This window comes from Balaenoptera ricei, chromosome 14, assembly GCF_028023285.1.
Source record: "Balaenoptera ricei isolate mBalRic1 chromosome 14, mBalRic1.hap2, whole genome shotgun sequence".
Lineage (NCBI taxonomy): Eukaryota > Metazoa > Chordata > Mammalia > Artiodactyla > Balaenopteridae > Balaenoptera > Balaenoptera ricei.
This window is the reverse complement of record NC_082652.1, coordinates 20,817,638-20,838,538: the sequence shown is the minus strand read 5'-3', so window position 1 is coordinate 20,838,538 and position 20,901 is coordinate 20,817,638. Positions and strand designations below refer to the sequence as shown.

Sequence of the window (20,901 nt, the reverse complement as noted above, 5' to 3'; positions counted from 1 at the left end):
GATAATGAGAGGCCCGCGCACCACGATGAAGAGTGGCCCCCGCTTGCCACAACTAGAGAAAGCCCTCGCACAGAAACAAAGACCCAACACAGCCAAAAATAGATAAATAAATAAATAAATAAATAAAATATTAAAAAAAAATTTTTCCTTCCTTTAAAAAAAATATATATATATAACTCAATAAAATTTAGAAATGTGAAAATTTCTGAGAGAATTATTATACTGAGGCTCATCACACCTTAGTGTAGATTTCTTTAATCAGATTGCTTTCCATTTTGTCCCCTACTGAGATCTGATGATCTGGGACCTTTAACATCTTCCCATATTTTTTCTGAGTCTTAATAACATAGTACTTACTATGGAAAAAGTGGAAAGTACAGTTAAGTGTGAAAAAAGCTTTAAAAATTTGCCCATGATTCCGTTATCCAAAGACTACTACAGTTAATATTTGGGCCCCTTCCAATTTTTTTCTGTATCTTTTAACCTGTTAATATCATACAGTATGTTCAATTTGGTATACAATTTTCTATCCTGCTATTTTCATTTAACATTATTTTATATAATTAAAATTCCCATATAGGCAAAATCCTTATGGAAACGTAATTTTTAGTGGCCTTGTAATCTGTCATGTGAATTTACCAGTTTATTTAGCAGGGGATGGGAACTGGATGGGGAGAGAAAGAGACATTGGAATCATGGAACCATTTGGAAGGTTAGGCGGGTCTGGGTTTGGTGGCTCAGCAGGCAATGTGAGCTCGACAGGCAGGGGCTGAAGGCATGAGGATTTCCAGGCCTTTCTTCCTGCCTCAATTGCAGCCCTTGCTGCCCTACCACCCCCACATGTTCTCTGGGCTCCAGCCACACTGAACTTGGCAAATTGAGTTATCCACTTGTCCTGTGTGCTGCATCTCTGTCCTCCCCAGCAAGCCCTGCCCTCAGGCGCTCTGTACACACCACTGTCAGCACGCAGCACACTGGGCTGCCTTGTTGGTTTACTTACCTCTATCCCCTTTTAGACTGAAACCCTTGAATGCCTGGTAAATAGGATCATTAATAAATCTTTGAAGGTAGGTGTCGGGTTAGTTGTACAGATAGAGAGGTTAGAGGATACCAGAGAAAAAGACCAGTGCAGCCCTAAGGAAAAGAGGCCATTTGCTCAGCCTCTTCTGTCCTTCTGGACCTGAAAGGCTGTTCAGGTCCTTGGTCCTATACTTGAGGGCCAGGCCTCTGAGCTATAGCCTAGGGACCGAGACTCCATTTAGACTCCAAAATTTTAGAGCCTGGGTTCTGTGTGTTCCAAGTTCCAATCAGCTTACTCAGATTTCCTCCCACTCTAACCTTCTGTGAGTGTGATGTAGACATTCTCAGAATGCGAGTCCCATCTCTGCCTACGTGTGATCCTGCAGCAGCCTAATGAGCAGTGAAGACAGGCTGGGGCTCGCCACTGTTCCGGCAGAAAGCTTCTGTACGAACACGCATGTGCCCACAGGAACAGGACTTCTGCTGGGTCACCTCTCACATCATGCCAGTTATTTATCATCCAAATTTGTAATCTTCATAATTAGAATCACCATTTCCAGATGCCTCTATACACCCTGGTCCAGGAATTCTTAGAGCTGAAGGGGCAGAGAAGGCAGATTATGAATACCTGCGGTTCTCTAGAACCTGAGAACTGAACACAAGAATACTACAAAGAGATTTCCTCGTGAGGTCACGTTCCCTGGTGATTCCTTGAGGGATATGCAGCTCTCAGTTTCTCTCCCTTGCTCAGTTCCTGTGAGGTGGGCCAGGCTAGCTCTGGGAAGGTAATAGGAGTGAGGATGCTGGGTCAAGCAACTTCAGCTGCCAGGCTCTGCGTTCCTAAGAGATCATTAACTATCACAAATCTGCCTTCGTTCCAGCACCAAATGTGCCGCCGTGGACATCTCAACTTCAGGGATGTTTTTCAAAACAAGCTGTGAGCTTGTTTCTTAAATGATCAGCTTTGTCCCAGATGGGCCAGGTGCTGGGTGGTCTTGAGATCTCAGCAGACTTGTCCCCCACCCCCCAAGTTTATCTGACCTCTTCATAGTCCCTGTGGGCTGTAGTTGGGGGCTGGGTATTCTGAAGGACAAGCCCTATGGTTACTGTCCCTCCCAAACTCTGTGCTTTGCTGTGCTGTGCTGTATTGCTTTGTGCTTTTGGTAGAGTCTCCACTTAAGAGCTGATTTTCCAAAACTCTTCATCAGAGAATCTTCTGGAGTGGAAGGTGGGACACTTATTTAAAAATATAGATTCTTGGGCTGTAGCCAGTTTCAGGTCCTATTTAAATCACCGAGGGGGTCTAGGAACCAGATCTCTGGGAGGGTGCCTTGTTTAGGAAAAAGAGGCAAATTTGATGGAGCTCCTTGTTAAGAATTCTTACAATTAGCTCCTATTCTAGACTCCAGGGGTTCAATGTGGTCTTGCTCTTTTTTACCCCTTTCACCCCAGTTGGTAGCACCAGGCCTCGATTGTAGTTGGTACTAGAGATCCTTTGGTTTCACGCATAAATGGATGAGTGGTGAGTTTGCTTTGCACTCCCTTCAAAGAACACAGAAGTTAAGAGCATTGCACTGTGAATTTGAGGGAATACAAAGACCAGGTATTTAATTTTGTAAAGTTGCATGTTAAAGGGTAACAGGTAAGAGTGAAAAGAGTGCTGATGTGTTGGAAAGTCTGAATTGGGCATAGAATTACATGTATGATAGCCTGGCCTTGGGTAAGTCCTCTAACATCCCTGGCCTGATGTCCTCTGTAAAATGGAGTGAGGGTCAGAAGTGGTAGTAGGTGTGAATGTGCTTTGAAAACTAGAAAGTGAATTCAGCTCAGGAGTGAAGAATGGTCAGGGTAGGGACAGGGGCACAGAACCAGCCACAAGAAGGCTACTGTGTGGTCAGGTCCAAATCCATAGGCCTTACAGGGAGCAGGAGAGCTTTTAACAGCATGGCAGCTCAGATAGGCTCAGGGCCAGCTTCCTTTCTACTCTGTCCAGTTTCTGAGCCGACTAGGGTCCTCTGTTCTCTAGGGCAGTGTCCCAGTCCTGCTGGGCCCATGAGGCTGTGTCCACATTTTGTTGTCCTGCAGGTGCTCAGTGGACAGTCCCCAGGGAAGGCTGCTCATTTCTGCCTTGCTGCCCTGGCGTGGTGAGGTTCCTGTGTGTGAGGGAAGGTAGGAGGTGAGGAGGGGAGGCTCCAGTGACAGGGCCCAGGATATGTAAAAGAGAGGTTATGTGAGCAGCCGGCCTGGGAGTTGACCAAAACCAGTCACACGTGCCTGCGCCCACTCACTCAGAAAATATTTGCGTGCGTACCAGGATGAAGCTCTAGAGCTCGGGTAGGGACCACGTGGTCAGTCTGCTAAGAATTAGAATGAGCGTGATATGGTCTGCCTAGAGTTGGGACATGCAGGCCTGTCCCAGTGCCTGGCCTGATGCATGACTGCTATTCCCTGCAAACTCTGAGTTGACCTATTACTGTCCCCTGGCCATTCCTACCCTGACACCTACCATAACCCTGATTGTCCCCTTAGGCCTGTGTGTAGGAAAATGCACTGTGCAGAGCCTTGTTGGGCCAGTGAGTGGAGAGGGCAGCGAACCAGGGTAAGTGCATGTATGTGCATCTCCCCTGCAGCAGTGGCCCCCTCTTACCTTGGTGGGTCCTCCAGGTCACTGTGTTATCGCATATGGCCACCTTAGCAGCCCTGTAGGAGGTATGACATTCTCATTTTTCAGGTGAGAAAAGATACTCAGGCCATTAAGGGATTTCCCAGAGCTACATGGCTAGTCAGTGGTGGAGCCAGGACTTCAGTACAGAACCTTTCAGGATTGGGGAGAACTAGAACATCAGGGAAAAAAAGTTTTTAAATGCACTGTTATTCTTTTGTCTGATTTTAGAATTAATACAGGTAAAAATGTCAGTTTTATAAACACGGAGGACCTCTGAGCCCCCACCAGTACAGAGATAATCACTATTAATAGTTTGGTATGTTCTTCCACATTTTTAAAGACATTTTCTAATATTTATATTCATTATTGTTGTAACAAATGTAATATTGTACATACATTTTACAGTTTACTTTTTCAAAAATGTTATTGTAAAAGTAATATCTGCTTGTCATAAAACACTGAAACAGGATAAGAATATAAAATTCAAAGTTCCCCAGCCCTCCTAATCCCAGAAATAACTGTTGATAGTTTAGTGTGTGCCTTGTAGACATTTTCTTTGCAAAATATATCCTCATTTGTGTACTTTATTCTCACCTAAATAAATTCATACACATACTCTTCTGCAACCTGACCTTTTTAAAAAGTATCTTTTATAATGGAAAATTTTCAAGCACACAAAAATAAACTGATGCAATGAACCTCCATTCATCATCCAGCTCCAACAACCATCAACTTCCTTGTTCTTGTTTCTTTTCTCTCTACTTTCACTTTTCCCCCTGGGGTATTTTAAAGCAGATCCCAAACATCTTACCATTCCTTCATAAATACTTAAGCATACGTATCTAGCAGATGAAAAAATTTTAAATATGCCACTATCATACCCAATAAATCTAACAGTAATTCTTTAATATAAACTAATACCTAGGCTAAATCAATTTTTGTCATTCACCTCACACATGTCTTTTTCAGTTGAATTGTGTGACTCTGGTTCCAGTGAGATCCACATACTGCCAGTGGTTGGTATGTCTCAAGTCTCAATTTGTAACTCCACACCCCACCCATGCTGTTTATTTTTTGGAGAATTTTGATTATTTGTCCTGTAGAAAGTCCCACATTCTGGATTTGCTGATTGCATCTTCCTGGAGTTGTTTAACACATGGATCTATGCCCATATTTTCTGTAACCGGGTACTTTGCTTTAGAGACTTGATTAGAGCTATGTTTTAGGGTGAGGATGCTTTGTTGTTGGTGCTGTATGCTTCCAAATCATCATATCAGGGGACTGTCATTAAAATCCATCAGTGAACCTGACTTATGGTTGTCTTTCCACATCTATACACATAGTCCTTAATTTTAAAAAAAAAATTTATTTTTTTTTAAAGAAACGTGTCGGGTGCTTGAGCTGGAATGACAAAGAAAGGCCATAATGTGGCCCTCACAAGCAGGCTCCACCCTATGAAGAAGAGAGCAGATGTATATGGAGAGGATGAAGCACTAGATCATGGGGAAGGTCTTGGAACTGAGGCCAAAAAGGCACAGTGCTGCTGGCAGCAAGCTGCTCTTCTGGGACACTATGTAAAATGATGTAACTGAGTGAAAAAGTGGTGGTGAGCTGGCCTCCTCTCCCTGCTCACGTCACTGAGCTGCTGTCGTGGTGAGGGATGCTCGTGAATCTAGAGTTCTGAGTCTGTTGTGTAGAGAGGCTTCTGGGTCTAAAAGGACTGTGGCTTTTTGGTCCTTATCTCCTGGTACTTTGGAAGCTGAAATCAGGGTGGTCTTCTGGTGCTCCATTGGTGAGTCCCAGACTTGTGGCGGGGCTGCCTGCTTTGGAGAGAGCGGGTGAGATGACCTGGTGCAGCCTCAGAGCTGGAAGGGGGCACCTGGAGACCATGGAGTCCAGTGCCTCAGTTTACAGAGGAGAAGACTGTGGCCAGAGAGGAGAGGGGAGGTTTCCAAGACCAGCTATCAAGCTGGAGGCTCAACTGCGACCAGCATCCAAGCCTCCGATTCTGACTGGTAGCCACCTAGCATTTCCCATTTGGAATCTCTGAGGTGGTGAGGGTGGCCAGATCAGGCTCTTGACAGATTCTTACTCTGCACCCAGAATTTCTGAGTATCCTTTGGTGGTGTTCTCGTGCTCGTTCTTGTTCAACCCCTGGTGGGTTCTTTGACCTGGAGGTGGTAGTGAACAGGGGTCTGTTTCTCTCAGTATTTGGTGACCAGCTTGGTCTGTGGTGGTTTAAATACAAACTGTGTCACGAGTCCCAGCCTCAGCTCCACGTTCATTAGTCAGCGGAGAGGTCTCGGGCTGCAGTTTCCTAAGGGATAAAAGCTCTTCCTTCATTATGTTTGTATTTATCTTTCACTTATGGTAGGTACTACTGGTTTTCTGTTTTCAGCAGTGATATAAGCCTCCTCTTAAATGTTGATAGATTTAGACAAAATCAGGTATGTAGTATTCTAACCGGGCAGAAGGGGAAATGCAAAAGATTGCAGTGTGGAAGACGTTGGACCAGATGACCTTTCTGATCCTTCCTAGCTTCCTGGGAAGCTTTCATGGTTACAGGGTTTTCTTTGTATTCTGGCGTACACTGATCATGACTTTCTGGCCTGAGCAGACTTGGTCGCCAACATAGAGGCCGTCCAAAGTTAGAGGACACCCTGTGAACTTTCATTCTGATTGAGCATGTATTTATTTATCACCTGGGCGGTTATCCTGGGAGAATGGAAAGACAGTGAGACAGGGTCCTAGTTCCTGTGGAGGGCTGTTCCTTGGAGGCTGCTCTCTATTTGTGCGGTTCGTTATTTGTGTGGTCCATTCTGGGCCGTGTTCATGGGAAGTTTCTGAGTCATTTCTCTCTGGGCAGTGCCCCACGACTGTCATCCTCTGCAGCCTCTGGGAAGTCTACTCAGGGGTTCAGTCATAGTCTGAACTTCCAGACCTGAGAGAATATGGGGGTATTGGCATGGAGACTGAGGGGAGTGGCCTGCAGAAATGGGCAGTCATGGGCTCTCTGCCTTTCAGGATTTCCTTGGGGAGAATCTTCACTCAGAGCTTGCTGACAGCCAAGGATGGCAAGCAAAGGGCCCTCGGCCTCTGCATCTCCTGAGAACTCTAGTGCAGGGGGGCCCAACGGCAGCAGCAATGGCGCTGGTGAGAGCGGAGGGCAGGACAGCACCTTCGAGTGCAACATCTGCCTGGACACAGCCAAGGATGCCGTCATCAGCCTGTGTGGCCACCTCTTCTGGTCAGTACCCCTTCCACTGCCCCAGAGGACACATGGCATGTTTAGAAAGCTTGTGGCCCTGGACAGCTTTGGAGCAGGTTTTCTACCCATTTTGGGTCCTGATACACTCAGGCACAAAGGCAGGAGACCTGGGTTCTCACCCCAGCTCTGCTGCTGATAAGCTGAGTGAACTTGGGCAGATCCTGTCCCCACCTTGGGCTCCCTATCCCCATCTCTAAAGTGACAATACTCACCATTTAGTGAGCACTGCTCCATGCCACTTGCTGCACTGAGCCAAGAGACATTTACAGCACGATGGTTCTGAGCAAGGACTGTGGCTCCAGACTGCCTTGCTCTGAATCCTGACTCTGCCACTTCCCTCCTGGATGACCTTGGGCAAGGTGCTTCCACACGCAGTGCTTCATTTTGTAGGGTTGTTTGGGAGCATTAAATGACTCAGGATATGTAAAAGACTTAGAAGAGCATGTAGCACATAGTAAATGTTACATGAGCTATGATCCTAATATTTGTTACCATATTTTATATATATCAAAATGAAGTGGCAGAGTCAGTGTCCATTCCAGCCTTGATGGTTACAGAAGCCCCTTCTGGCTCTGAAAACCTGGGTGAATGTTGAGATTTTTTTTTTTTCCCTCTTGATTTTGAGTTGGATCTTGAAGGGCAAATTGGGGTAACTAGAGGGATGAGAATGCCAGCTAGGTGAGGTGAAGAGTGTGTGCCACCCCAAGGCAGGCAATTTCTAGGGACAGGCAAATGTGCTGCTGGGTTCGTCTGAGATCTGAAGCTGCTGTATCCCTCTAACAGCACTCTGGATGGGTATTATGGGCTGGGGAGTATTAGGAAACAAGATTGTTAAAGGAGGATTGGGCCAGATTATCAAACCCAGATTTAACTGAGTAGAACATGGAGCTATTGAATGTTTTTGGGCAGGGAAGCGGTGTGAAGAAAGGGTCATTTAAATAATATCTCAGGGAGTTTAAATTGGCAACAGTGAAAAAGATAAATTTATTGGTGAATGAGTAGAATGGGGCAGAGATTTTTTTTTTTTCTGGAGGCTCTTGCCCTAATTATCAAGTTTTATGCAAAAACTGTTGTCATCAGGACTTCCCTGGTGGTCCAGTGGTTAAGACTCTGTGCTTCCATTGTAGGGGGCGCGGGTTTGATCCCTGGTCGGCGAAGTTCCACGTGCCGCGAGGTGCAGCCAAAAATAAAAAATAAAAATAAACAAAAACTGTTGTCATCAGCCCTCTCCTAGAAATTGGAAATACTCTAGTTTTGTGATTGAGGTATCATAAAACCAGGATTTGAAAGAATGAAGAATTCAGTCAGGGTACCATTGGAAAGAACACAGGTTCTAAAATGAAAGAGATGCTTCCAATCTGAGTGGTTTGTCCCTAAGCAAATCTACTCTCCTCTCTGTACCCCAGTTTCCTTATCTGTGAAACAGAGATGGTTGCACTCGCTCAAAGGTTAGTGTGATGACCATTCCATGACATTGACAAATGAAAAGCTATATTTAGCCACAGCTCAGCACAGCACACAGTCGTTGTTTAATGAATGGGAGTAACTGTCATCATTGTTATAATCCGGAACTTTTCCTGGAGGAAAAGCACCCCCACTTCTCCCCCATAGCCTTTGAGGGAAGTTGCCACTGGAGAGCTGCCGTGATTTGGAGTGACCTCTGCTCAGTTTAGAATGGAGTTGCAAGGTTAATGTTGGTGTCAGGTGTCTGTTATGTCCAAGGAGATTGTGTGTCTGGATTGTGAGGCTAAACTGTGGTTCGGTAATTGGGAAAGGAATTACCCTCTGCGTCCAAATTTTACTCAGGTAGAGAAGATACATTATGTGAGCGTCAGAAGCCATGTCTACATTTTCCACTGTCCTGGCATTTGGTAAGCGTGCAGTAGATATTTGTTAGTTGAATGAATGAATGTAGAGAGAAAGAAAAAATTTAAATCTGGAGTTAGAGTAACTTTTCCTTCAATTCTGTAAATGTCAATTTTTGCACCCAGTGCTGGGTGATAGAGGGACAGTAAAATGGAAGTCAGACGACTTCTGTTTTAGTCCTGGTGCTGCAGGCAAGTCATTTGATGTTTCTGAGTTTGGTTTCCTCATTTGTAAAATGAGAAATTGGGCAGCAGTCTCTGTAGTGTAAGTCACTAAGCTGGAGGTAGCCCTTTCTGCCAAGCAGCATCCCCATCTTCCCATTACCTAAAGATGTTTTTACAGTAGACTTGAACTTTTAAGCTGCTTCCTGCCAGCAGAGCTCTCAGGGCTGAGGACAGCCTGAAGATTTTGTAAAACTAGATCTAGATCCACACCTGTGAGCCTGAGGAGGCTGTGAACCCACTGAAGTTGAGTCTAAAATAGTGCGTGTGTGCATGTGCATGTGTGCATGAGAATGCCCCTGTGAATTTCTCTGCACGGAGGATCCTTAACTTTTATTGGATTCCTTCAGAGGCCATAACCCCTCAAAGGTCAAGTTGTAGAGAAGCTGGGTCTGGGATGGTCTGGGACCACCTGGGGGTCTTCACAAGTAGTGGGATCCCGGAGGTGGAGACTGGTGTCTTGTCTCCATTGCTTCATTTTTCCCGTGATTTTAGCTCAGTCTTTTCTAATTTCTGATACCAGTGATCCCCACAGACCCTCAGTGGGGTTGCAGTGCTCCACAGTTCAATCCTGTTTTCCCATTTTTCTCCTCCTACCTTACCCAGTGTTTCTGTTAATGAAATAATTTTTCTTCCTTTCCCCCTTTCTCTTTCTCCTTGATGACTGGTTGCCTTGGGGACTCTGGCAGTTGGCCGTGTTTACATCAGGTAAGATGCATTTCATTTTACTTTGTCTTTCATCAGCTGTGGTTGCACAAGACACCCCTAGTCTCAGGAGACTACTGTCAGAAGCTGCAATCTTCCCTGCTTGTGGACTCATTTGCTTGCTTTCCCCCCAACCCTCTTTATACACCTGCCCACTGATAGGCAGTTGATGAAACAAGAGGTCAGTGTTGTACCCAGGAGGGATGCTCCTGACTCTGCTGTCGATGGCCTTTGTGGCCTTGGCAAGCTACACCTCTCTGGGTCTCACTTCCTCATTTGTAAATTGGGTTGGATGTGATCATATGTTAGGTTTTTATTGTTGAGATTGTGCCTCTATAAAAAGCACCTCCCATCATATCAACAATCCCCCCTACCCTTAAAGGTCTTGAAAATGTTAGGAAGGGGGAAACTTTTTTGGTCTCAACAGAGAGCTTTTATGAGAGGGAAAAAGTCTGTTTTTCCAGTTTCTGATTATTATGAAAACTAGTTAGTAAGTTTTCTCCAAGACCTAGGCGCCTGCTTGGTGTGGGACAGAGCTGAGTCTGGCACTGACAATTGGCTGTTAATAATCGCTGCCAGCTGTCTCCATGGTTGTTGTCAGTGGAGCCCTACACTTATAGGTGGCTTGGAAATGTGGAGGGGAGGACAAAAGTTCCAGGCTGCTAGAGCCTCAGAATATTGATGGGAGAAAGAAGCAGAGAAAGTGAGAGGGGTTTCCACTACATTTCAGGGCGGTGCATTCTGACTCCAGTGGAACCTCTAGAACATGTCTGTTGTAAATCTGTAAAGAGCACATAATACTTAAGTTTTCAAGCTTTTGACAGTAAGATAAAGGAAACAGGATATAAAAATCATTAAATGCTGCCTTCTCCTTGGCCCTAAAGTCCTAGATTCATATTTATATGATAAACTACATATCACTGGGTCTAAAGATATAAGTTATGCTCTAAGATAAATGTTGAGTGTGTGTGTGTGTATAAAATATTTATTTAATGTCTACAAGGACACTAAGGTAATATGTTTTTATCATTTTAATTTTGTTTTTAAGAAAGTTAAACAAAATGATTTTAATACAACCAGTGAAAGGGCCTGAAAAACCCAAAACAGGACTGTTGTTTTTAATTTTGAAAGAAATAGTTGAATGCAAAAATCATTGAAAGTACATAAAAAACAGTAAGCGAATATAGATAATAAGAAAAATCTATCCTTTAGCACATAGTAAATCACCAGAAAATGGTCAGCTTATTTCCAGATGGCTGATGTCTAAGACACATAGTTGTTGAGGAAATGCTGTAAAAATGAGAAACACAGAAAGAAAAATCTGACTGCCAAGGTCATACAATTGATCCGTCAGGGAAGATGGAGATTTAAAGTTTGTTCTACCTGCAGCCTGACCTGTGACTGGATCTGTCAGACCTCTTGACACAGCTCCAGGCCTGCAGTTCCTTCCTGCTGTATTGCTGGCAAGCCCCTGAGAGAACGAAGCATTAAGAAGCCTGTTTAATTATGACAGCATCTAAAGGCAATTTTGATTTCACCACTAGTAAATATTTATTGAGTGCCAGGAGCAAGAATGAGAGTTGGGTTCCTTGAGGTGTTCCCTGCTGGTGCTGGTGTTTGCAGTTTGAGGGCACTGGTCCCTGTAGTTCTCCTGCTGGCTCTGACTGACCACCCTGGTGGGCTTGTGCCATTCACGTGGTTTTCTCTCCTGCTTGCAGTGGTTGGAGACGAGACCTAACAGACAGGTGTGTCCAGTTTGCAAAGCTGGCATCAGCCGCGACAAGGTGATCCCCCTCTATGGCAGGGGCAGCACTGGGCAGCAGGACCCCAGGTGAGGCTATGGGGCCCCTCTCACACACACTCCTCCCCTTGGACACGAATTCACTTCTATTCAGCACCTCCTCACCCCACCATTTAGTTAGTACTTACAGACCCTCCATTTCAAGGCACTTGGCATCCAGATGGGAGTCAGCCAGGAGGGGAGGGGAACCAGGTTGCCATTTGCGGGGCTGTGATACAGATGTGCTGTGAGCATCTGCCAACGGGCAGGCACTATGCTAGGCAGCGCACAAGACACCACCACTGCAAGTATGCAGAGTGCTGTGAAGGAGCCTGGGAAGCAGGGTGTCCAGCAGGAGAGTCTGCAGGGTGGGAGGTGGGAGGGGGGTGCTGTAGCAGTGATGTCTAAAGTCTGGGGGGAGGAAATGGGTGTCTGGGAGGCTTTGTGGAGTTTGAGATTTCTGGAAATGGACGCGTGGGTGAGTCTGGCATTCTGTTGAGAGCCTCCATGGTGTGGTGCTCGAGTGTGCACATACACACCCACGCACACTTTTCCCAAACTCCCGACAGTGTCTCTTACCTTCTTCCACCCCACTCCAGCATACCGGGTACCCAGACATACATACTGGACTTCTCTTAAAGGGACTTATTTATGCTTTCACCTTCATGAGCCTTTGTATTTGTTGTCCATTTGCCTCTTCTGCCCTTTCCAGTCCTGCTCAACCCCCTTCTCCTCCTCTAACTTCTGCGTCTTTTATGAGCAGCCCTAAAGTTACCTCCTCCTTAAAGTGGCCTTTCTTCCCCACGTTAGTTGCTTTCACCCATGCCCCCACTCCATTTAATTGACACCTCTTTTAAAGAAGTCCCTTCCACACTATAGTGTGATTGGTTGTAGCCCCCTTTAAACCACGAGCACCTCAAGAGTAGGATCTATCTTCAGTCTTGGTAGCATCCTGCCTAGTGCCTGATGGATAACAAGCCCTCAGTCCAGTATTTGTGGGATGAGTGATGGAAGGGGCTAGGACCCAGAGGTCCTAGAGAGAAAGAACAGTGTAAAGTACTTGCTCAAGAGTAGTGGGAGGTAAAGCTGAAGGTAATGGGGCAGAGCAGAGAGACCCTGAATCTCAGCCCTCTCTGCTGACAGGCCGTCTTCTGTTTGAATTTGGATTTGGGGTTTTTGACATCCGTGACCCAGGTCCAGGAAGGTGCCTGGCTGACAGTTGTAACCAATCTGGGTATGGCTCTCTGTGAGAGGAATAAGCTGAGTGCAGTCTGATGAGCATCTTGTAACAAACGGATTTTCTCCCTAGTTTTCTACACACTAGGGAAAAGCAATTGCATGTAGAACAGAGTTAGTATTTGGTTTAATTAGGCGTAAGTTCATGTGCTGGGCACGAAAGGGGGCCATGGCCCTGACCCTGTTGGTGAAGAGCTCCCCCACGGAACAGGTCAAAGCGTTCGTAATAGACTTATTTTACACCGTTTCTGTTTCAGAGAGAAGACTCCTCCCCGTCCTCAAGGACAGAGGCCAGAACCGGAGAACAGAGGGGTGAGGAAAATTCTAGGAGAAGGCTTCTAGAAATGAGCCCATGGCTTTAGAAGTTTCCCTCTTGGCCCTACATTTTTTCTCCTTGATTATAAAAGTAAAGGAAAATTTGCAAAATACAGAAAGGAAAAGAGGGGAGAAAATGACTTATAATCACACCATCCAGAGATAACCAATGGAAACACATTGGTCTATTTTCTTTTCTATTTTTCTATGATTATCTATACACACAAATTTTATAGATCTATTTGTGTGTGTGTGTTTTATAGATAGATGTGTGTGTATACATATTTTTTTTAAATTAGTTTATTTATTTACTTATTTTTGGCTGTGTTGGGTCTTTGCTGCTGCGCACGGGCTTTCTCTAGTTGTGGCGAGCGGGGGCTATGCTTTGTTGCAGTGCACGGGCTTCTCATTGCAGTGGTTTCTCTTTGTTGCGGAGCACGGGCCCTAGAGCGTGCGGGCTTCAGTAGTTGTGGCACATGGGCTCAGTAGTTGTGGCTCGCGGGCTCTAGAGCACAGGCTCAGTAGTTGTGGCGCACGGGCTTAGTTGCTCTGTGGCATGTGGAATCTTCCCGGACCAGGGCTCGAACCCGTGTCCCCTGCATTGGCAGGCGGATTCTTAACCACTGCGCCACCAGGGAAGTCCTACATATATTTTTATTTTTATTTTTACAATATTTGGCTCCTGTTTTGTAACTCTCTTTTAAAATTTTATTCTATATTTAGTGCCCTCTGTGTGCTGGGCCTCATTCTAGGCACTGGTAATGTATCAGTGAACATAGTAAAGATCCCTGCCCTTATGGAGTCCACAGGCAGACCTTGGAGATGCTTCAGGTTTAGTTCCAGACCACCACAATAAAGCGAATATCACAGTAAAGCAAGTCACACAATTTTTTTGGTTTCTGAGTGCATATAAAAGTTATGTTTACACTATAGTCTATTAAATTAGCAATAAATAGCATTATGTTGAAAAAAAAGTGCATACTTTAATTAAAAAATACTTTATTGAGGACTTCCCTAGTGGTCCAGTGGATAAGACTGTGTACTTCCCAGGCTCTGGTTCCCAGTGGAACATTAGCTCCTAACCCAGGAATCTGAGGCCCCAGGAAGCCAGAGGCCCTGACTGTGAAGACTGCACATCAGATGTGCACGCCAGTGCACATCTCTGGCGTTTACAAGCACCCACAGCCACCGGTGATGTTTTTTGCCTACTCTGCCCCAGGAACATAAACCTACCAAATGTGAGGACTTGTGGGATTGTACAGGTGTTGCTGGAAGGGAGGCCGGAGGGCCAGTCCTCGGATTTGCACTGAATGAAGTGGTGGTTCCTGATGAAACAGTTGCACCTTCCTGGGTAAGGCAGCCTTGATCCCAGGAGCCCTCAGACTCAACCAGGCTGGCTCTTAGTTGGAGGCTTTTCTGCACTGAGGAGATGGAAACCAGTTTTCCTTCCCTGTAGGTCCGCCCTCTTAATAAATCTGCTGTTAGGCTTTATAGGTAGTGCTGCCCAGCAAGAAGTTTGGAGCTGGGTGCCAGGCTATGCTCAGCAGGGATAGGGAGCAGCCACTTGCATGACTTGCAGAAGACTCACAAATGAAGGCCTATCAGCTCTTTGTGGAGAGCAGTTAGCCCAATAATTTTTCTTTTCTTTAATTATTTTTTAATCATTTGTTCTAAAGATCTACCCAGGGATGCAGAGGAGAAGAGGAATTTTTTTAAGATGTGCACAATAATTAAGAGCATGGGTTTTCGGACCATACTGATCTAGTTCCAGATCTAAACTCTACCCCTTACCAGCTGTGTGACCTTGGTCAAGTTATTTCACCTCTCTGAGCCTTGGTTTGGTCATCTGTAAATGTGGGTGATCCTAATGTAAGAATTAAATGCAATTTGAGTGTACTAGTGCTTAGCACAGTGCCCAGCACAGAGTTGGCACTTAGAAAATAGGAGTTAACCTATTTACAATATTATGGTTCCTTCCGAATCTTTTCATGTGAAAGATGATGCAGTGTAGAACATATTGGGCTGGCCAAAAAGTTCGTTTCCACCATCTTATGGAAAAATCTGAACGAACTTTTTGGCGAACCCAACATTATAGGGAAAAAAAGCTGAGGATGATACCAAACTGTTGACAGTGGTCATTGGAGGGAGGGGTTATGAAGTGGAGGGTGAACAAGGAGACCTGATTTTCTGTGTTATTTATTCCTGTAATGTGTTAATTTCTCATAGCAAGCATATATTACTTTTGTAATCAGGAAAAAAAGTGTTTTGAATTTTTAAAATTCTCTGTAACAATATTAAAAGAAAAATCTGAGGGAAAATACTTATCCATATCTTTTCCACCTACATACATATTGTCACATACTTGTGACCATGGTGTTCAAACAATTTTGTCTGAAAGCTTGGTCATAAGAGTTTTTCTGTGTTGCTTCATAGTCAGTGTAATGTATCGAAATTTTGATCATGACCTCCATTGTTGGCCAATTAGAGTTCCACTTTTTTTGCTCTTATAGATAATGTGTAGCTTGTTCTATGTTCCCTTGTAATTGGGTATAGGAGTTGTTGACACTTTGGCTGTTATAAAGCATGTAGAAAGTTTTATTGGCTAGTGTGGGACTCTGGGAAGGAACCTGGAGCTCTGAGAACGCTTACTTGCATCAGCAGAGAGTTTTACTTTGGGTCAGAGCCAGTCCTTTCTGGCATTCATAGCTCCTTAGCTGGGACCCCTGGATGGCCAGGAGGGCGGAGGAGCCACCAGAGTTCCTCTGCCTTGAGATCTAGATGGGAGGAAAAGAGGGTGGGGAAGAAAGGCGGGTGCTACACGTAAGGTGACGTGTGACAGGTGAGGAAAAACCTGCCTGTTCTGAATTGCATTTCTTCCTCACAGGGATTTCAAGGGTTTGGATTTGGAGATGGTGGCTTCCAGATGTCTTTTGGAATTGGGGCATTTCCCTTTGGCATATTTGCCACAGCATTTAACATAAACGATGGGCGGCCTCCTCCAGGTAAGACCCTATTCTCTTAGTGATTTTGCTTGAAGACTCCTAGGAATTCAGCAATATGTAGGATAATCAGCCTTTTCAAAATGTGCTAAACTCTTTTCTGATTACTGGTAGTCATGGTAATGATATTGCACACTTACCAAGTATTAGGCACAGGCACGTTCAGAGTGCTTTCCATTATAAACCTGGGATCCCCACGATGAGCCTGTGGGACAGATGTGCAATTAACTCCATTTTACAATTCAGAAAATGCTCAGTAATGTTTTCCAAGATATAACCCATGCCCATAAAATGAAAAAGTATATACTCTACCCAGCTGAGTAAAAGCCTAGTCCTGGGCATATACCCGCGACTTTGACCATTGCGGGTGGGGAGGGGCCAGGCAACCGCATGGAGTGTGGGCCTCCCTATTCTCTGGCATCTCTGGCCAGCTTCCCTCAGGACACACGTCGGGCTGGTCCTAAGCCTCAGCCCTTTGGGAGCCATGCCTAGGTCTGCCACCTGCTTCTACCTTTCTCCCCCCAGCCAGCTTGAGAGTGCTGGCTGCAGTCGGTGTAGGGCAGGGCAGCGAGGTAGGTGCCCTGGGCTCTATTGCAATCTGACGCCCAGGGCCAGATCCTGACCATGGAGCTGCAGAGCTGCCGAGGGCGGTTGAGCTCTGCTTGCACTCAATGGGGCTTCGTGTGCTGGGCACAGTGTGAGGTACAGAAGGGACCAGTGCGTGGCTCCTGGCCAGGAGCTTAGGCTCGAGGGACAGTAACCTCTCCTGAGCCATCCATTTGTCCCCTGCCCCCCCACCCGGGTGCTTGGCACATAGCAGACAATCGGTAAGTCTTTGTTGACTGCCGGCCTGCTTGGTTCCATCAGCGTGCCTAACTGGGGCATAATATAGCACCAAGCGATCTTGGGACTGCCCTTCCTTACCTCATCTACCTCAAAAGTTTCTCCTCTGTTCACATGCTGTTTTATCAGAGGAAAGAGACCCCAAAGGGCCAGGTGTGCTCTGCTCTGAAGAAGGGATAGGGCCCTGTGGAAGGAGCACGCACCTGCCTGCTAGTTTATTTCCATCCATCCTGGTCCAGGGCTCACCTGGGTTCCCCAGGTAAAGAGAGTTCACAGCCAGGCTGTGAACTCTCTTTATCCCCTTGCCACAGTCACAGTTTTCCCTTGTTGTGTGTGTTTGGTACAGTTTGCCCATCTGGGATGTAGTTTCTCTTAACTCTCCTTGCCCCACAGCAGGACAAGGAGCTCTACGGAGTAGCTTTTCTCAAAGCAGAGAGGAGTGGAGACCCAGGTTCTCAGGCCACTTCTGCCCCTAGTTTGCTATGGATTGAGGGAGACAGGTCGTTTTGCCTGTCTGGGCTCTAGTTCTCAAGTCTGGAAAAGGAAGGCACCTCAAGCGGGGCTCCCTGAGACCCCTCCTGACTCATCAGTGCCAGAATCTAGAGACTCCATGACTCGAGAGGCAGTGTGTGGAGAGGCTGAGAGCACAGCTGTGGGCTCTCCACCAGCTCATGGACCTTGAGATCTTGGGCAGGTCACCTCATACCTGTGCTTCAGTTTCTTCTTACACAGAATGGGATAATAATGCCCAACAGGCAATAATGTGTATACACAACAGCACACACAAGATGCTTAACAAATAGTAGCTTTTATTTTTCCCTCCAAGACTTTCCTGGTTTATTTGCACCTGGAGACAAAACCCTCTTAGGACGAATTGGAGACTTTGTCCTCATTGTTATATGATTCCACATGTTTTTATAATTTGAATTTTGTTTTGCCTAATATTATTTGGGGTTTGGAAATATTTTTAGTGTGCAGGATTCTGTTGTAAAGAGATGAAGGTTGATGCTCTCGACTTCTGACTCCAGTGGGCAGTGTGTGCAGCTGCAGCATTCTCACAGCCTCCCTCCTCCCTCCTGACTCTAGTGGGCAGTGTGTGCAGCTGCAGCATTCTCACAGCCTCCCTCCTCCCTCCTGTCCCTCCAGCTGTCCCCGGAACGCCCCAGTACGTGGACGAGCAGTTCCTGTCACGCCTGTTCCTGTTTGTGGCCCTGGTGATCATGTTCTGGCTATTGATTGCCTAATGCTGGGCTCCCGGCCTACATCCATGCAGGGCCTCTGGACCGGTGACATGCCACCCCCACTCTTGATGTTTGGCTTCCTGGCTAATCCTGACCTCTGGAATCAGTGGGGTCGGTGACACATCAAGGAGTTTTGCTTCTCCATCAGAGCTTTGGGACTCAAGACCAGTCGTTGAGGACCCTGGAGTGTGGCCACTGCTGTAAACACCTCAGGCCTTGGCATTGAGTCATCTCTCGTGGGTTACACCGTGAAATCCTGTTCCACCCAGCTCAGCAGGTCCTGACTCTGCACAGGGAAGAGGCAGGAGAAGAGGAATTGTCAGTAAAATTTCACCTGAATTTAATATTATAAAAACAAAGGGACGAACCAAATATGGAAACTTTTTTTCATCTCTTTAAATATCCCTTGGTAAGTGGCCTCTGAAGTCAGTGGGACTCCTCATACAGAGAGGTTCCCCTTCCAGATCGCAGTGCTATTCTGTCCTATTTCCTCTTCAGCAGAGATGCAAGAAATTGCTGTCCTATTAAGATCATAATTGCAGCAGCTGGAGCTGGAGTCGATTCATGAATTCACCAGGGACCCAAAGATCTATTGCCTCTGGGCTGTGCTCAGTGTCTTTGGCTCCAGAGTGGCTTGAATGACCTCCTGGTTTCCTGGCGTAGATTATCCCCAGAGACATGTGGTTTCCCATCAGTTTTCCCCCAAAACTATGCAAATCTGCCTCCCTGCCAGAGGGCACCCAGCCTAGATTACTGTTGAAGCCAGGACGGACTGCTGTTAGGAAAGACCTGCAGTCAGGGCTCAGGTGGGATTCGGAGCTCAGATGCAGGAACGACTGAACAAGCAGCCTTGTCCCTAAGGCCGCAGAAGCTCCAGGTGCATCCTTTCCCAGACCCCACAAAGGAAACTGGGAACCTTGTTGAGTCATCCCAGCTGCATGTTGAAGACCACCCTCCTCAGAAGCCAAATTGTCCTTAAAGAAGAGGCAGGGAAAGGGGAGACCCAGCATGTGACTCTGATCTTGGTATGGTTTGAAGACCTCTTGTGTGTGTGCTAAAACCAGGGAAGCACTCTACTCCAGAGCAGGCAACCCCTGGTGGTTTGTAAAGCCGGGCGCAGAGCCCAGGGAGCCTCAGCACAAAGATAGGATGTGGTCTGCCTGTGGAAGTCTTCCCCTGGAAACTTGCAGGGAAGTCATTCTTCCCAAGCCCTTGATTTGTTTTTCAACTTCACAAGCTTCTTCATCCGAATTTGACTGAGGGAGTGTGTTGCCAGCAGGAGAACAGTTTACCTGGTGGAATGGTTCTCGCTCTGCCAGTCTGGCATCTTCCTAGAAATCCAGGCTCTTCCAGGAGACCCTTAGGGTAGGGGGAGATGGACTTACTCTGAGGGCCTGTCTGTCACTTCACCAGTCCACACTGCTCCTGAGTTTACCCCCAGCAATAGCCAACAAGTGGTTGAAAGCCCCACCTAGTGTTTGTTCCAGATATGGCTCTGCATAGCATGTGGAAACCAAGACCTTGAGGAAGATGAGGGAAGCCCTTCTCCTCTCTCCACTGCACCCCCCCACTTCCCCTCGTACCTTTCAGTGCCAGAGTTCAGTGTTTAAACAGACAAAATGTAAGTATTGAATAGGTGGTTCATTTACCGAATCCATTTGGTAGGAATAAGCCACCCGCTTTATGGTGTGCCTGATGGATTTTAAAGATTCTCTGGGCACCCACTCAAGAGTGCTCATTTTATCACCTTCTGGAAATCCCAGGTCTAACGGGCCCTGGTTTCTCAGTGCAATGTTCCCACCTAGCGATGGGAGAGAGGACTTCAGTCAGATGGACCAAACAGAAATGGGTTTCCAGAAGAAAGGTTAAAAAAAGAAGGGTTGTAGGTAGGAAGACAAATAACTTTGACCCTTTAACGAAGGGGAGTGAGCCCAGGAGAGCTCCACCAGCAAAGGCATCCCAGGAACCTGTTAGCAAAGCTAGCTTGGCCATGTGCCCTTTGATTTTGAACCTTGCAGGTCCCCACTCATGCTCTGCCAGGAGCTGGGGCAGGAGAGCCAACTTGGGACTGCTGGCCCAGCCCCGACAGGGAGGCCTCTTCCCAATGCCCCCGCAGGCTCACCACCTCACCCCCCTGCCGAGGCGTTTTTCCTTTCTTTGTGTGTGTTTTCTATGTTCTTGGCCCCCAACCCCTCCTGCCACCTTTGTGGATTAGGACCAGGTCCCAACCACAGTCAGAAAATGATACCGTGTACACCTTGACCAGTCACTAATTTTCACTGTTGTAAAAGTGATTTGATTTAGAATTAAACAAATGGTTTTACATAACTGTGAGCTGTGGACTTACTGTGTCAGGGGAGTGGGGGGGAATGGGTTGAGGACTGGTCTGGCCTCTGGGAAGATTGAGGATGAAAGTCTTCAAACACCCATGGATAATTAGAAATGAGAAGCATAGGCTGGAGGCCTGGCTTCATACACAGCCCCACCCAAGGTGTGACCTGTCTGACAGGCAGACCCAGTCCTCATAAGTGTATGGAATTCTGAAGGTTGTGGGCTGCCACCCTGGAGCTTAGCTTGTGGCCAAAAAGAGCCTTGAGGACAATCAGGTTGTTCCGTGTCAGCATCTCTCCCCATGTTCTTTGACAAGGCAAGCTGGCCTCCAGCCAAGCCCTCTACCTGGAACAGGGGGTGTGCTGCTCTGTAAGGTTCTGTGAGGTTCTCAGCAGAATGTGACATGGAAGA

At 46.4% G+C, this 20,901-nt stretch overlaps 1 protein-coding gene across 2 annotated transcripts in view; it reads left to right on the top strand.

The window, feature by feature from the left end:
* Positions 1-20,487, top strand: part of RNF185 (ring finger protein 185) — a 28,719-nt gene extending 8,232 nt beyond the window's left edge. The window contains exons 2-8 of one of the 2 annotated variants that reach the window (XM_059895388.1): positions 6,710-6,932; positions 9,730-9,748; positions 11,464-11,576; positions 13,019-13,073; positions 14,296-14,427; positions 15,961-16,078; positions 18,065-20,487. In XM_059895388.1, the coding sequence (XP_059751371.1) occupies positions 6,757-6,932; positions 9,730-9,748; positions 11,464-11,576; positions 13,019-13,073; positions 14,296-14,427; positions 15,961-16,078; positions 18,065-18,162 (711 nt within the window). In that variant the 5' untranslated portion in view covers positions 6,710-6,756 and the 3' untranslated portion in view covers positions 18,163-20,487. The remainder of the gene's footprint in view (positions 1-6,709; positions 6,933-9,729; positions 9,749-11,463; positions 11,577-13,018; positions 13,074-14,295; positions 14,428-15,960; positions 16,079-18,064) is intronic. The other variant, XM_059895389.1, reaches the window with a different exon arrangement.
* The last annotated feature ends 414 nt before the right edge of the window (positions 20,488-20,901 follow it).